Source organism: Narcine bancroftii, chromosome 3 (genome assembly GCF_036971445.1).
Source record: "Narcine bancroftii isolate sNarBan1 chromosome 3, sNarBan1.hap1, whole genome shotgun sequence".
Taxonomy (NCBI): domain Eukaryota; kingdom Metazoa; phylum Chordata; class Chondrichthyes; order Torpediniformes; family Narcinidae; genus Narcine; species Narcine bancroftii.
Window position 1 is genome coordinate 233849326 of NC_091471.1, and position 17446 is coordinate 233866771.

Consider the following 17446-nt stretch of genomic DNA (forward strand, 5'->3'; position numbering starts at 1 on the left):
ACAGAAGTTGGGATGTTATGGTTAAGTTGTTTAAAACATTTGTGAGACCTAATTTGGAATATTGTGTGCAGTTCTGGTCAGCAAACTACAGGAAGGATATCAATAAGATTGAAAGACGGCAGCAAAGATTTACTAGGATGTTGCTGGGTCTTCAGGAGTTGAGTGACAGAGAAACATGAAACAGGTGGGGACTTTATTCCCTGGAGTGTAGAAGAATGAGGGGAGTTTTGATTGAGGTTTACAAGATTATGAGAGGTACAGACAGAGTGGATGTGAGTCGGCTTTTTCCACTTAGATTGGGGGAGATAAGTACGAGAAGTCATAGTTTTAAGATAAAGGGGGAGCATTCGGCACGTTATTAACTCAGAACGTGGGTGGGAGTGTAGAATAAGCTGCCCAACGGACGTGCTGAACGTGTGTTCGATTGTGTGTTTTAAGAATAAATTGGATAGATGCATGGATGGGAGAGGCCTGAAGGGTTATGCAATGTAAGGAGGCCAGTGGAACTTGAGAGGCCAAATAGCCTGTTTTCTGTGCTGCATTGTTCTATGGTTCCATTGTGGCAAATTTCTTCACAAAGAGAGTAGTGGAATGAACGGAAATGGTGATTGCATTTGGACGGGTAGATGGATGGGTGGAGACTGACTGGCTGCAGGTCAGTGGGACAGGCAGAAGAATAGTATGGCACAGATTAGAAGATCCAAAGGGCCTGTTTCAATGCTGTAATATTCTGCAATTCGAACGAGCAATCGTTTAGATTTGGTGCCCCAAACATTCACTTACATGTCAAGGATATGTTGATGAACTCGCTGCGTGCTGAGGTGTAGACCTTGTTCGAAATGGTCGTTTTGTACGTACAACTGTAGGAGCCTTCCTTGTTTTTGTCTATTTGCTGAATCGTTAGAACACTAGTCCTGTTGGTTATTGGGCCAATCGACATGATCACATTGGTATCCCCAAGCTTGGAGAGCGAGAATGTGTTGGAATTGTACTCCTTGGGAGCAATACAAGTGATTTCTGCAGTCTGCCCTTGTAGGTACTGGCCAAAGGGTCGATTCAAGGACACCTGTGGGCTCTGTAATTCATCTGGAAAATAAACACCATGGTGGTGAGGTCAATACACTCGCGCGTGCTCACACACACGAAACCACACACATGCGCATGAATATACACACAACACAGTCACATAATGACAGATATATTCACAAAACAACACACACACTTACCATAAATATGTGTGTATATGCGTTTCGAGTATAATGCGACCCTCCCACCATTTTTGAGGGGATAAAGGGAGAAAGTTTTTACCCCCGTGTATAATACGAACACCCACCCCTCGCCCGCCCAATTTGCGCTGGTGTCTCTCTTCCCTCTTGCTGGCCAAATTTGCACTGGTGTCTCTCTATGCCCCTCACCAGCCTGATTTATGCTGGCATCTCAATCCCCCTCCGCCCATTGGATTCGCGCTGCAGAAAATATGTATGTATAATGCAAACTTTGACCTCGAACTTTGGTACAAAATTTTTCGCAATATACACACAAATTTAAGGTATATGCACACACACATATAGACACTCTCTCATGCACGCACATGCACACACACTCACACAACCACACATATTCACGGACACACACATTCATGCTCTTTCTCACACACGTGCACACATACATTTACAGACATGCTCTCACACACTCAGGCACGCTCTTTCACACACACACACACACACACACACACACACACACACACACACACACACACACACACACACACACACACACACACACACACACACACACACACACACACACACACACACACACACACACACACAGAGTGCAGAGGAGATTGACCAGGATTGAGAAACAAGTCTTTATGAGGCAAGGGTTGGCAGAGCTGGGACTTTTCTCTTTGGAGAGTAGAAGGATGAAAGGAGACTTAACAGAGGTCTACAAGATTCTGAGAGGCAGAGATAGGGTGGACACCCAGCACCTGTTTACCAATGCAGGAGGACATGAGTACAAAGTGAAGGGAGGGAAGTTTAGGGAGACATCAGGGGTAAGTGTTTTTACCCAGAGAGTTGTGGGGGCCTGGAATGCCTCGCTGGGGATGGTGGTGGAGGCTGGAACATTGGGGGTATTTGAGAGTCACTTAGACAGACACATGGATGGAAGGGAAATACAAAGAAAGATGGTGTCACCAGGTTTGGTCCACACACCTCCACCCCTCACGGCCACATACCGCTCACGGTTAAATGCTTGCGCTCGCTCTGTGCTGAGTCGTACACCTTCCCCGCTCTCGTGATCTGGTACAAGCAGACGTAAACTCCCTGATCCTTGAGGCGAATATCACGGATCTTCAGGAGTCCAGAGGAATCAGGCGTCTTGGCTTTGGCTGCGGTGATGTAGGAACTACCCTCCACTTTGGACAAGATAAACACCACACCTGCGTACATTCCTGGTGCTCTGCACCTGATCCCCACTGTCTCACCGATGGAAAACACGCCGGATGGACGTAGTATTTCAATGGTTGGCTTTGGTGGTTTGTCTGCAAGAGAATACAAAAGGCAAGGTGAGGCAAATTAATCCAGCACTTAATAGATCCACTTAACAGCACAGAAAAATGTCCCTTCAGCCCTTCTAAATTGTCCCGAACCATTCTATTTTTTTTTCTGGTCCGACTGAGATGCTCCCAGTCCATAGCCCTCCATCCAGACCATGTACCTGTCCAAAATCTTCTTAAATGTTAAAATTGACCCCGCATTCCACACATCAATTGTTCCAAACTCCCACCCCTCTCTGTGTGAAGTTCTTCCCCCTAAACCTTTCCTATTTCACTCTTGACCCATGTCCTCTGGTTTGTATCTCACCTACTCTCAGTGGAAAAAAAAGTCTACTCTGCCTATCCCCCTCATAATTTTAAATACTTCTATCAATTCTCCCCTCATTCTTCCATGGACCAGGGAATAAAGTCCGAGCCTGTTTATCCTTTCCCTGTAATTAAGTTCCTGGAGTCCAGCCAACATCCTCGATCAAACCTCCCTTCATTCTTCTGCACTCCAGGGAATAAAGTCCTAACCTGTTTAACCTTTCCCTGTAACTCAGTTCAAGAAGTCTGGGCACAATCCTCTATCAAATCTCCCCTCATTCTTCTACACTCAAGGGAATAAAGTCCCAATCTGTTTAACCTTTGCCTGTCACTCAGTTCCCGAAATCAAGAAAGCATCCGAGTAGATTTTCTCTTCACTCTTTCAATCTTATTGATATTTTTCCTGTAGTTCGGTGACCAAAACTGCACATAGTATTCCAATTGTGGCCTCACCAATGTCTTATATCACTTTACCATAACGTCCCAACTCCTGTACTCAATACTTTGATTTGTGAAGGCCAATATGCCAAAATCTCTCTTTACAATCCTATCCACCTGTGATGCCACTTTCAGGGAATTATGTATCTGTATTCCCAGATCCCTCTGTTGTACCCCAGTCCTCAGTGCCCGACCATTCTTTGTTTGTCCTTCCCAAAAGCAACACCTCACACTTGTCTAAATTAAACTCCATTGGCCATTTTACACCCCATTTTTTTTCCAGTTGGTCCAGATCCCACTGCAAGCTTTGAAAACCTTCCTCAATGTCCACAATGCCTCCAATCTAGGTGTCGTCTGCAAACTTGCTGATCCAATTGCACACATTTTCGTCCAGATCATTGATATAGACGACAAACAACAATGGTCCCAGGGCCGATCCCTGAGGCAACATCACTAGTCACAGGCCTCCAGTCCGAGAAGCAACCGTCCACCATTACTCTCTGGCTTCTCCCATCCAGCTGATGTCAAATCCAGTTCACTGCTTCACCTAGAATACTGAGTATCTGAACCTTCCTGACTAACCTCCCATGTGGGACTTTGTCAAAGGCTTTACTAAAGTTCATGTAGACAACATCTGCAGCCTTTCCTTCATCACCCTTCCTAGTAACCTCCTCAAAAATCTCTATAAGATTGGTTAAATGTGACCTACCATGAACAAAGCCATGTTGACTAACTCAAATCAGTCCCTGGCTATCCAAATACTTGCCTATTCAATCTCTCAGAGCACCTTCCAATAATGTACCTACTATTGACCACAGGATCAGTGCCCTATAATTTCCAGGGTTATTTCTGGAGCCTTTTTTAAACAATGGAACAACATGAGCTACCTTCGAATCCTCCGGCACCACCCCTGTGGCCAAGTGCATTTTTAAATCAGTGGGTTTCAATCTTTATCTTTCCACTCACAGTCCACCTGAAGCAATCCCTATGCCACAGGTAATTAGAAAAGGGTTATTATAGGTGGTCTGTTTGTGGAAAGAAAAATGTTTCAGAACCGCTGTTTTAATCGTCCCTCATTGACTCATTATGTGCCTGGTTTCACAACTCCAAGGGAAATGGACCAATGACCATTTTTCTCATGCCAAATATTTAACCAACAATTGGGTCTAGAGCAGTGATTCTCAACCTTCCCTTCCCACTCACAGACCACCTGAAGCAATCCCTGACTGATCACAGAGCACCGATGGCATCAGGGTTACTTAAAGGGGTCTGTGGGTGGGAAGAGAAAGGTTGCAAACCACTGGAACTTGACAAAATAGGAAAAACTGATCTACATTTTATTTATAAATGGAATGTCAGATTATTAAGAGCAAATAAAGAAGAAAACCATGATGAAATATTTAATTGTCTTTGGAATAAAATTGCTAAAGAGTTGGAGCAAGAGGTTTAATATCTGGAAGAACACTTTTATTTCAAAATAGACTTATTCCATTTTCTATGGAAAATTAATGTTTTTAAAATTTGGTAAAATTATGGAATTAGGAAAATTAAAGATTGTTTTGAAGATGGGAAATTTATTACTTTCAGTAGAATGAATGAAAAACAAACTATCAGAAAATACAAAATCTTATTGTTATCAAGTTAAGAGATTTTTTGTGACAATTTGGTCAAGATTTCATATTACAACTGATTTAAAAATTCTTAAGGAAAAAAGTGTCCAAATCGGAAGGAAAGTTTACCGATGATGGTGACTCGGATTTCATCGCTCTTGGCCGAGGTGTAGTTCCTTCCATCCCTCTCCAGCTGGTAGGCGCAGGTGTAACCACCGCTGTGCGATAGGTCGATGCCCGGGATGACAAACGTGACCTGGCTTGAGGTTGGCGCCACCCGGAGGGATTTCACGTGGGTGGACTTGCCGGTCCAGTAGAGGTAAAAGACCGCGCCCGTGTAGAACTCAAGCGAGGAACATACAATGGTCAGGTTCTCCCCCTGTGAAAATTCACCCATCAGCCTCCTAAAATTTATTTTGGGCTTCAGAGGTTGGTCTGGAAAGCAAAAGGGTAAAATAGCAGACAATGCTGAATCCGAGATCAATAGACTTTTGTTTCCAAAAATATACTTTATACATAACAAATCATTGACAAGAAAACCATTCAAGACTTTTTACAGTCATAGTGTCGATCATATTGATGTATTCTCAATACTGTTCCCTCACCCACATCTCTGTGTGCTGGAAGATCAACAGACCAAAGGGGGCCGTCCACTGAGTTGACGATCTTCCGGCAGTTCTGTAAGTCAGACATGGAAAATGACCCCAGGGAACAGACCATAGATCAGAGAGTCCTCTGTCACGCTGCCGCTGGGGACGAACCTCCACCTCCCTGTGCTCTTTGCGCAATGAGATGGGCGACAGACTCCACAGCACCACAGCTGTCCAGACGACAGTGTGTATGGAGAGTGATGCTCTGGCTGTACAAGAAGGATCTCACTGCAAGCGCTTTTCTCATCGTGAGCCAGGTTGATAAAATGTTACACAAAATGCCAGCTGCTTTCCCCAGCCCCATCTCCCATCCTCCACATGCTACCGATTCCTTTTCATTGCCCATCACCATGTGTGGTAGATCAGAGAGATTGGGAATACAGGGAAAGGTTAAACAGGTTGGGACTTTATTCCCTGGAGTGTTGAAGAATGAGGGGAGATTTGATAGAGGATGTTGCCTGGACTTCAGGACTTGAGTTACAGGGAAAGGATAAATAGGTTGGGACTTTATTCTCTGGAGCATAGAAGAATGAGGGGAAATTTGATAAAGGGATTCTAGGACCACCTTAAACTGTAATCAACAATGCCTTGCATGTTGATGTAATTTTTGTAGTGTGAGGTATAACTGACAGAAAAGTTACATAAATCAACATCAGAAATTTTGGATATGTGCTTCTAATGCGGTGTGGAGGTTGGAATCTTTATCCACTTCACCTGGCTGTGTACGAAGGTGGGATTCTTCTAGGTGGACCTTGGGAATGTCGTGAAGAGAGAAATTATGAAAGTGGAGTTTCCACAAGATCCAGATTTGTTCCTTCCGGGAGATATTAGTGTACTTCAGTTTAGATGATCCAAACAGCAAATTCAGTTGGTGAAGGTCGCTCACTCAGTAGCCAGGAAGTGTTTAGCAGTTGCATGGAATTCCAACTCTCAGCTTAGTGTTACACAACGGAGTATGGGAATTGCAGAGGCGCTTTCCCCTGGAGAAGATTATTTATAACTCACAAAGTAAGTGTGACACATTCATTGACGTGTGTGGCCGCTGTACCTGAGGCACACAGGGGCACAGGTATGATCTATGCTACAAACCATCCTGAGTGATAAAGAAGAGGCAGAATTAAGGTTGTGGCACGGTGACAGGCCATTTCAGCCCACAGGTTTGGGGGAACCTCCTCACGTGATGGGTGTTATTATATATACCTCCATTTTCAGTGCATTTTCATTGGAGAGGCACCATCACTTGTCAGAGAACAAATCAACCTGGGAGATTGACTATGAGCTGGCAGGCTGAGGAGAGCATGTTCTCACATTGGATACTTCTGAAGGCCCTTGAGGCATGGCGTGGAGACCTCATATCCAACATGTTTTGGCACATTGCACTGATTCACTCAGGGGCCATTTTTAAGGAGACAGCACAGGAGCAACAATTCTTGGAAGGGATACTGTGCTGAAGTGGTGGTGACAGGCAATTTGTCTGATTTCTCCATGTTATAGGGGATTGACTCAGGGCCATTTTAAGCAGACAGCACATGGAGAAGCATCCTTTGAAGGGATACTGTGCAGGAAGGCCTGTTTTGTCTGATTTCTCCATGTTATAGGAGAATGAGTATACCACTCTGAGACCACAAGGGAAGGTCACTTTGAATGGCTCGCCCATGTCAGGGTTTCTGGAAGCTTTGTGAGAACCACTTCACTTCGTGTGTTCCCTCCCCGCCCCCCCCCCCCCCCGCCCCCACACACAGTGAGAAGGGAAGTGTCGGTTGCCTCTCGTTGGAAAGGACATTTCTCTGGAAACCGCTTGACAAGGATTTGGTAAGTCTGTCACCCAGTCTCTCCCACCTCCTTGCTTGCATTAATTTAAAGCCTGCACATCAACACAGACCAAACTTCAAATTGTCTTTCGACTATAGTGCATGAACTGTGGTGTCTTGGAGTATTCCACAAACACATACATATATTTGCGCATAGTTGGGGGGCTTAAGTAGATATGTTTAGATAAGATCAGTTAAATTAGATAAGGTGTTATATTATTGTTAATTAATAATTTAAACTATTATTTTAAATATAACTCTGTGGGCTCATTTTTATTGTCTGATATGTAACAAGTTGGAATGAGAAAATGTGGTGGAAGCAGGCTTGATTTGCACATTTAAGAAACATTTAAGTATTCATGTATTCCACACTTCAATTAATGAAGGCCAGCATGCCAAATATAAATATTTTTAATGATCCCATCCTGACTGGTGCACAGGGCTTGGGGCAATAAACATGAGGCAGATGCTCAGATAGGCAGCGGCGCCTCTCACCTGAGCAGATGACTCCTGCGTCGTTTCTCATTGGGCAGAAGTTTGAGTGCACCGAGTCATGAGGGCACACCCATAGGTAAGCCTCCATCCCCTTGCAGTTGAAGTTGTCCGCCCAGGCGAGACCCGTCCCCTCCCGGAAGCGGCCGCTCTGTGTCGCCGACTGGGCAAAGCCACAGTGCAACTGCCTGCAGGCCACGTCGGCATCCGGCAGGTCCCAGTTCAAGTCACAAACAGTCCTCCACGTCCCGTTAATGAAGCACTCCACTCTCCCGGAGCAGGGCTCAAGGCCATCGACCAGCCTCAGCCTGATGTCATCTGCAACGGCCAGTGCACATTAGAATCATAGAAAACATTGAGAACAATACAAGCCCTTCCGCCCACAAAGCTGTCCCTACTTGAGAAATTAATCAGCTTACTAATATACCTCTATTTTTCACAGCTAAACATAGCATGTGCTCATCAACTTACGATACGGTTGCGTTCCATAAACCCCACCGTAAGTCGAAAGCGAATACAGGTATACCTTGTTTAACACTGACATCCCTGAACCAGTCCCCCCACTGATCCTTCTGTCCTGCTCCCTCCCCACAGTGCTGTACATCCCCACACTGATCCCTCTGCCCCGCTCCCTCCCCACAGCCCTGTACCAGTCCCCACACTGATCCCCCTGCCCCGCTCCCTCCCCACAGCCCTGTACCAGTCCCCACACTGATTCCCCTGCCCCACTCCCTCCCCACAGCCCTGTACCAGTCCCCGCACTGATCCCCCTGCCCCGCTCCTTCCCCACAGCCCTGTACCAGTCCCCGCACTGATCCCTCAGTCCCGTTCCCTCCCCACAGCCCTGTACCAGTCCCCACACTAATCCCTCTGTCCCGCTCCCTCCCCACAGTGCTGTACCAGTCCATGCAAACTTTCTAACTGAACTAAAAAGTGTGATTTACCAAGGAGGCCACAAAGAATTGAACTTTGAGAAATTATCCACGTTTAATGGACAAATCCATGATGTTTGCGATGACCTTTACTTTAACGTATTATAGTGACATTCACTACCATAACGGCAAAAGAATCGTACCTCGGACCATCATAAGTAGGTGACACTCACACTTATCTGAAAGATTCTTACAATACCCTAAACCACTGGTTCTCAACCTTTCTCTTTCCACTCACATTCCACTTTAAGTCATCCCTTTGCCATTGTTGCTCTGTAATTAGTAAGGGATTGCTTAAGGTGGGATGTAAGTGGGAGGGAAGGTGGAGAATCACTGCCCACCTAATAACGATTGAAATAGTTTGTTTGAAAAAAATGCTCATTGGCCCATTTCCTTTGGGGTTCTGAACCAGGCACATCATGAGTTAATGAGGGACGATTAAAATAGTGGTTTTCAAACTTTTTTCTTTCCACTCACAGACCACCTAAGAAATCCCTTACTAATCACGGAGCACCAATGGCAGAGGGATTACTTATAGTGGTCTGTGGGTGAGAATAAAAAGGTTGAGAACCATTGGTTATACAAACACACACACACACAAATATATAAATATATACTAACACACACACACACACACACACACACACACACACACACACACACACACACACACACACACACACACACACACACATATAAAAATATATACATAATATATATTTTTTCTTAATGAGGGAATTTGTGGGTGACAGGGATACAGGCATCACAGGCCCTAACACACAGAAACCATTTTGAAAGTCAAAACGTCTGCCACTCCCTCGTTGGCCGAAGCTGCATAAACTGAAAAGGACATGATTCTTCATTGAAATTAAGACAATAGTCTTGGCTGAGTTAGTGCCACGCTGTATAAATTGTACGTGATATCACTACCAAGTTGCCCACGCTGTATAAATTGTACGTGATAGCGCTACCAACTTTCCCAGGCTCCATAAATTGTATGTGAGAGTGATACCAATTTTCCCATGCTGTATAAATTGAGCGGTACTAATGTCCCCACCCTGTTTAAAAATTGTCCGCTACTACTATTTATTGCTAGCTGTTTCCCTCAGTCCTTCGGCTCAACATCGACAGGGGCTGAGAAGCTCGTACCATGCTGTATATAAAGCTTAATTATGTTATCATTAGGCATGATTAATTTTATTCAAATATCTTTCTTTGGCTTGGCTTCGCGGACGAAGATTTATGGAGGGGGTAAATGTCCACGTCAGCTGCAGGCTCGTTTGTGGCTGACAAGTCCGATGCGGGACAAATATAAGATATAATAAATTGATCTGGATTTAGGACAGGTCCACCATTGCTCATGATGTAACCGGTAGAAGGTCAAACAGTCCTCACCCCAGGGATGGCTCCTTGCAAATGTGAAAATGTTCAGTGTCCTAGTTAGGAGGGGTCAAGTGTGAAAAGCTAATACCCCCCATTCCTATCCTAGGACACTGAACGGCCAATTTAGTGGGACGCTAGAGTGCAAGGGGCTTTTTCTAGTTGGCCTGCCTTAACACAATCCAATATTTTTATCATTCCTTTCCTTTAGAATGTTATCATATGTTATTAACATGTCTGCTCTGTGTTTATTGGTGTTGGGGTTAGGGAGGGTTTTCGTTTTATAAGGGGAGTGGATAGTTAGTGGAAATTTGTATTAAAATGATAAATGTATAGGTTTTATGTATTCTACATGTGTGCAAACTTTAACATTAAGTATTAAGAAAAAAGATTTACAGGGTTCAGTCATATTTAAGGCTGCTTTCTTTAAAAATATAAAAACTTCTAAGGAAACATTTTTTTTAGTTGATGTTGACCAAGAGGAAGCCAACGTAGGGCGGGGGGTGTGGTGAGATGGCGTAGAACAAGAACGTGGGATTTGTCTCGGCCTGACTGGACTAGTTAATGCCCGAAATTTACAGACTGTTAAAATATAAAAAATCTATCACACAAAGTATTGAGTGTTGGGGCTACAAGAAATTAAGAGAGGAAGAGGTCAGAAATCAAAAAAATTAATTAAAGTTGTTGGGAAAAGTGAAAAAGCTGGTCCTACCATTCGAAGAGGCAACAAGATCGATTTATTTTGGAGCTGAAGCCCCAGAGGACGTCTTCAGGGGAATCTGAAAGAAGGTCGGCCTCTCTGAAGTTGCGATCTACAAAAGATGGCGCCGATGCAAGGAACGTGGCAATCAGCCAGGACGTCCACAGGCGCGACGCGACTAGCGTGGCCGAGGGTGGTGAGCTGAGCGGGGCCACGTCGGGGCTACCACGCTACAGGTCCTCTGAGCATGCATCAAATGTCGCATTTCTGTGAAGTCCTTGCTCACACTGTGGGGTGGACTGGGGTCCAAACCCATAGCAGAGCAGCCAGGGAAGATGATCAGGAATTATTGTTGATGGCCTCAGAAGCTATTGAACGTAGACCCAGAACTACAGAAATGGCTTCTCCATTTAAATCAGTTACCTCACCTACTTTAACAAATCCTTCACTTGGACCAGATGTAGTTACAATGTTTAAAGAGTTAACAAAGCAAAATGAAAATATTATGGCTTATATGACAACTGGCTTTCATAATGTAGATGAACAATTTACTGAAGTAAAAGGGAAAATGTCTGATATGTGTGGAGGAATTGCAGCTATGAAAGTGGTCCTTAATAAGTGTCTAATTGCAGTGGATGAAGTAGAAGAGAGATGTAAGAAAGTCGAACATAGAATGGATCAGGTGTAACAAGATGGGATGTTCAGAAGAATATTTTTCTGCCAAAAAAATGGATAATTGGAGAATCAAAGTCGTCGAAATAATGTAAAAATAGTTGGACTTCCTAAAGATATTGAAGGACAGGACCCTATGAAATTTTTTCATAAATGGATTCCAGAAATGTTGGAGATGGAATCATTTCCAGAGGATTGGAATTGGACAGAGCTCATCGAGCGTTAAGGAAGCCTTTTCTGGGGCAACCTCCGCGAGTGGTTTTAATTAGATGTTGAAGATATCAGGATCGGGAGATTATTTTATGTCTGGCAATACAGAAGGCCCATGTTGGTCAGAACCCAATAATGATTCAAGGCAGCAGAGTTTTCTTTTCTGCTGATCTAAGTCAGGAGGTAATACAGAGACGTAAGGAGTTTAACCAGGCTATGACGATATTGTGGAAGAAAGGTTATAAATCAGCGTTTAGATATCCAGCAATGTTGAAAGTGTTTTATGGGCAATATCGGGATCAATTTTTTGAGAAAGCTCAGGATGCACTAACTTTCGCTAATTCTTTGCCAGATAATAAATTGAGCCACAATCTGTCAATGAGACCATTAGTTAACATTGCCAAGGCAAAGAATGGAAATGGGAATGGGATGAAGTTGGAAACAGCACAACTGGTTGAAGTGGTGGAAGACCTTCAAACTCAGCTTGGACAATAAAATGATGGACTGTATTTTTTGATGGTCTGGTCGGGGAGAGGTCAATAACCCTGCTGAATTTAAAGTCATCTGCCACTAGTGGTATTGACCACTCCCGGTCAACAAGGGGGGCACTGCTTTGCAGAGTTTTTTTCTTGGTGGGGGGTTTCTTTGATTAATTTTAAGTTTTGTTTTTGTAGGGTTTTTTTGTATTTTATTAATTAGATTTAGAAGGGGATTTTTTTTTTTAAATAAAGGAGCCGTAACTTAGTGTAAGGGTTGACTGTGTTTGGTGCCACTCTATAATGAATTATTTGAATTTTGCGACATTTAATGTTTAGGGGTTAAATCATCCAATAAAATGGAAACGTCTTTTGGACTATATTAAAAAGTTGAAGGGAGATATTGTATTTTGACAAGAAACTCATTTGACAGAGAAAGAACATTTGAAATTGCAGCGTGATTGGGCAGGTCATGCGATTGCTTCCTCTTTCAATTCGAAAGCCAGAAGGGTTGTGATTTTGATAAATAAAAAAGAACCATCTGCTTTGGATTTTTCTACTGCAAATGCTGCTAGAGTGTTGATGGTTAACTGTAAAATATTTTCAGAAACTAGGACATTGATGAACATTTATGCACCAAATGAAGATGATGAAGAATTTGTTACTGATGCTTTTTTTTACATTTGGATCAATTTGATAGGAGGGATTTTAATTGCTGTTTAGATTCAATTTCTTTTTATTCTGCTCGACATCATTTGTTTTCTAGAATTGATATATTTTTAGTTTCAGCACAGTTGCAGGGTAGTTTCATCCGTGTCAAATATAAAAGTAGAACATTATTCTTTGTTTCATGTCTGTGTACTGAGGTGGTAGAGACGCCTTCCCGTTGGAGATTCAATGAAATGTTGTTTAAAAAGCCTGATTTTATTAAGTACATCAGAGATCAAATTGTTTTTTTTATTTACAAATGAATTAAGGTTCAGTACAAAGTAAATTTGTTTTACGGGATGCTTTGAAAGCATATTTAAGAGGTCAGATTATTAGTTATACAGCAAAGGTGAAAAAAAACAATATTTGTTAGAGAGTCAAAATTTGGAAAAAGAAATTGAAATGTTCGAGAAAAAAATTCAGAAGAATTCTGTAAACTCCAAACTGAACTGTTGCAAAAATGCCTGAATTCGATAATATATTTCTCCAAATCATGATGGTTTATATCATCAATGAGGTCAGTTCTGATTCTTTAAAATCATGTTACAGTTATTTGAATTTTAAACAGTTGCCAACCCAAGTTTCTTCTAAACCATGTGATCTTCATAACTTTGGAATGCAGATGACACAAATATTACCTCACTTCTGTTTCAGAGGCTTGAGTACTCACATGGCTCTGAGTTTCATTTCTCTTGTTCAAGAGGCCTAAAATCAGTGGTTCTCAGATTTTTACCTTCCACTCACAGACCACTAAGCATTATGTGCTCTGCGATTAGTAAAAAATTGCTTAAAGTGGTCTGTGGGTGGGAAGGGAAGGTTGAGAATCACTGCTCTGGACCCAATTGTGACTGAAATATTTGGCTGGAGAAGAATGGTAATTGGCCCATTTCCTTTGGAGTTCTGAAACCGGGCACATCACGAGTCAATGAGGGACGATTAAAACAGCAGTTTTCAAGCATTTTCTTTCCACCCACAGGCCAACTTAAGCAATTCCTTACTGATCACAGAGCACCGATGACTTGGGAATAATTAAAATGGTCTGTGAGTGGAAAGAAAATGGTTGAGAACCACTGCCTTAAATGGTTTAGTTTAAAAGCAATCATTCTTATTGAGCACTTAGATACTTCAGTTTTTAACAAAGCCATTGTCCTTGAATAATTAAGACCCACTTCAGATCCATTAGCTCCGCCTTTCCAAGACACTTCGACTCCAAAAATGAACACTCTTTCTGAGTTCAATGGGGCTCTGTAAATGTGACCTGTGTTTGACCCTGTACCAGTCCTCAACAACTTAGTAAGAATACAGACCTACATAATATATAGTTTATTATTGAAGGTTAACACAAATCTGTTATGGTCTTCAGAGTGCAACCAACACCAGATGGGGCAGAATTGAGCTGCAAGGTGGGAACATCTAAAATTAGGAAGATTTAATCCTCCCTTGGTGAAAGGGGCCTGAAGGGATGAGATTTTGAAACTGTGGACTTTCCATAAGAAGCTGGACATTGATTTGTTTAATTCATTAAATAGACTTTGGGGAATTTTAATTAGGACACAGGAATTTGGAGAGTGTATTCATTTTAATTGTTCACCCTTCCAATTAAAGTATTAATGGCAGTTCCCTCCATTTCCATGGATCTAATTTAACCCGATTCAATAATTACAATGACAGCCCAGAAACAGGCCAACTCGGCCCTTCCAGTCCATGTTGAACACTTTCTCCCTCCACACCCTGTTGACCCACACTCAACCCATAACCCTCCATTCCTTTCCCGTCCAGCTTCTCCTTAAGAAGTCTGCCTCTGCCATTTTGTCCGGAAGCCTGACCCACATGCCCACCCCTCTCTGAGTGAAGAAGTCCCCCCTCATGTTTCCTCTCACTTCATGTCCTCTCATTAGTGTCTCCCCCTTTCTTAAAGGAAAAACCCTCTCCAAGTCCCCTCTCTCGATACCCCTAATAATTTGAAACACCTCAATCAAATCCCCTCTCAATCTACTACGCTTCAAAAAATAAAGACCTCACTTATTTAACCTTTCCCTATAACTTAGACCCTGTAACCCCAGCAACACTCAAGTCAATCTTCTCGGTTCTCTCCAATTTGTTGAGATGTTTCCCATACTTTGGTGGCTAATCCTGTACACAATTCTACACGTTTGGCCTCACCAATGCCTTGTACAATTTTACCATCACATCCCAGGTCCTAGACTCAATGCTCAGATTTATAAAGGCCAACATACCATCACCTTTCTTCACCGCCCCGTCCACATGTGACCTCACCTTCAGGGAACTGTCCCATTATTCCCATTATCCCTAGATCCCTCTGTTCTACTGCACTCTTCAATAACCCCCCCCATTCACCATGTATGCCCTAGTAACACCTCATACTTTTCTGCATTATACTCCATTGGCCATCTTTCAGCCCATTCTTCTAACTGGCCAGAATCCCTCCGCAAGCTTTGAAACCCTGCTTCACTATCCACAGCTCCACTGGTCTTAGTATCATCCACAGATGACTAATCCAATTTACCGCCCCATCGTCCAGATCGTTAATGTATACGACAAACAGTAATGGACCCAAGACTGAAACCTGAGGCAAGCCAAGAGTCACCAATCTGACAAACCTTCCCTACCACGGCTTTCTGGCATCTCAACCATTGTTGAATCCATTTTACTCCTTCGATGTTAATACCCCATGAATGAACCTTCCTGACTAACCTTCCTTGAGGAACCTTATCAAAGGCCTCACTAAAGTTCACGTGGGCACCATTGCAAAGGTTTGACTGGGGTTCTTGATTTTATTATCCTGTACATTAAAAGGTTTAATTTCTATCCAGAAACAGCGTGGTATTGTTGGAAACATGGTAGAAGGGAGGGTAAGGATTTTGCTGGATCAGACAGGAAAACTAAAAGATGGCACAAAGGGCTGGTTTGTGTTCATTTGATGGCGGTAATGGTGAGATCGGAATGATTCACCATAGCCAACAGCTCAATAGCGATTGAGAGCAGCCGCTGAGCACTTGGGCAGCCTTACCAGACACCTCAGGATAGTGGGAAGGCTCCATTAGTTAGAATTGGAGCTTCAGGACCAGCAAAAAAAAAATGTCTCAATGTACTGAAAAGACTACGAAGGTCGACCAGTGGATATATAGAACATAGAACACTACAGCATGGTTCAGGCCCTTTGGCCCTCAATGTTGTGCTGACCCATCTATTCCTTAAAAAATTTACTAAACCCTCCCGACCCCATAACCCTCTATCTTTCTTCCATTCGTGTGTCTGTCTAAGAGTCTCTTAAATGCCCCCAATGTTCCAGTCTCCACCACCATGCCCAGTGAGGCATTCCAAGCTGCCACAGCTCTCTGTGTAAAAACAACTTACCCCTGAACCTCCCTCTCTTCACTTCGTACAGACATCCTCTGGTGTTGGCTGATCCTGCCCTGGGAAACAGGCGCCGTCCACCCTATCGATGCCTCTCAGAATCTTTTCGACCTCTATCAAGTCTCCTCTCATCCTTCCACGCTCCAAAGAGAAAAGTCCCAGCTCTGCCAACCTTGCCTCATGAGACTTGTTTCCCAATCCAGGCAAAGTCCTGGTGAATCTCCTCTGCCCCTTCTCCACGGCTTCCACATCCTTTCTCTAATGAATTGAATGCAATACTCTAAATTAACTCCAATAAACTTAGCCGAGAAAGGTTTGCACTTACTGACAACAGATATTTTGACAGGGGTGCTGTGCGATGAATTGTGAAGTTCTCCCGTTGAGTTGGTTTCGTACTGACATGTGTAATCACCTCCTTCTTCATTCCCCTCGACCGGGATTATAAACACCGCAGGCTCCTTCTTTTCCGAGACACTCAGGGAACTGATGTAGTTTTTTCCATCGTCCTTGTACAGGTAATACTTGCTGACTTCGAAGTAGACAGGCGCTTTGCACTGCAGGGAGATTTCTTGACCTGGAAGGTACCTTGGTGGGTCTTTCTTCACAGAAAGTTGAGGCTCAGGTGGTTCATCTGAAGAGCGAAGAACACAGGCCATCAGAATCGTGGATTTTTTGATATAGTAATGTTGTATAATGATTATGATATGAGTCACTATGATGGTCTCGCAAAACAACGAATTTCAAGACTTGTTCGTGACAATAACTCCTGATTCGGATTCTGATATTGATGTTCCTGTACCTCCTTCCTGATGGTAGTGGGTCAAAGATAACTGTAGTGCAGAGAGTAGAGAGCGCCAAGCTGCTTGGGGTCCACTTCATGGTAACCTGCCGTGGGCACACAGCATCACCTCACTTGCCAGGAAGGTGCAACAGAGACCGCACTTCCTGAGAAGACAGAAGCGGGCAGGGAGCTCTTTCAGGATGGGGGGTGGGGTCCTGTTTCCTCTCATCATTCGAAATGGACCCCCACTATGGGGGGGGGGGGGGATGCAGTCAATTGGGTGTACAATGGGCGGCATGGTCTCATGAGCCAAAATGGCCTGCTACGGTGCTGTGCGTCGAA

At 43.5% G+C, this 17446-nt stretch overlaps 1 protein-coding gene across 6 annotated transcripts in view; it reads right to left on the reverse strand.

The window, feature by feature from the left end:
* LOC138758297 (scavenger receptor cysteine-rich domain-containing protein DMBT1-like) overlaps positions 1–17446 on the reverse strand; it is a 141159-nt gene that overhangs the window by 59996 nt on the left and 63717 nt on the right. For all 6 annotated transcript variants that reach the window (XM_069927012.1, XM_069927011.1, XM_069927009.1 and 3 more), the window contains 5 exons: positions 16649–16954; positions 7871–8185; positions 5044–5349; positions 2240–2545; positions 784–1086 (listed from right to left, as the gene is read on the reverse strand). In XM_069927012.1, the coding sequence (XP_069783113.1) occupies positions 784–1086; positions 2240–2545; positions 5044–5349; positions 7871–8185; positions 16649–16954 (1536 nt within the window). The remainder of the gene's footprint in view (positions 1–783; positions 1087–2239; positions 2546–5043; positions 5350–7870; positions 8186–16648; positions 16955–17446) is intronic.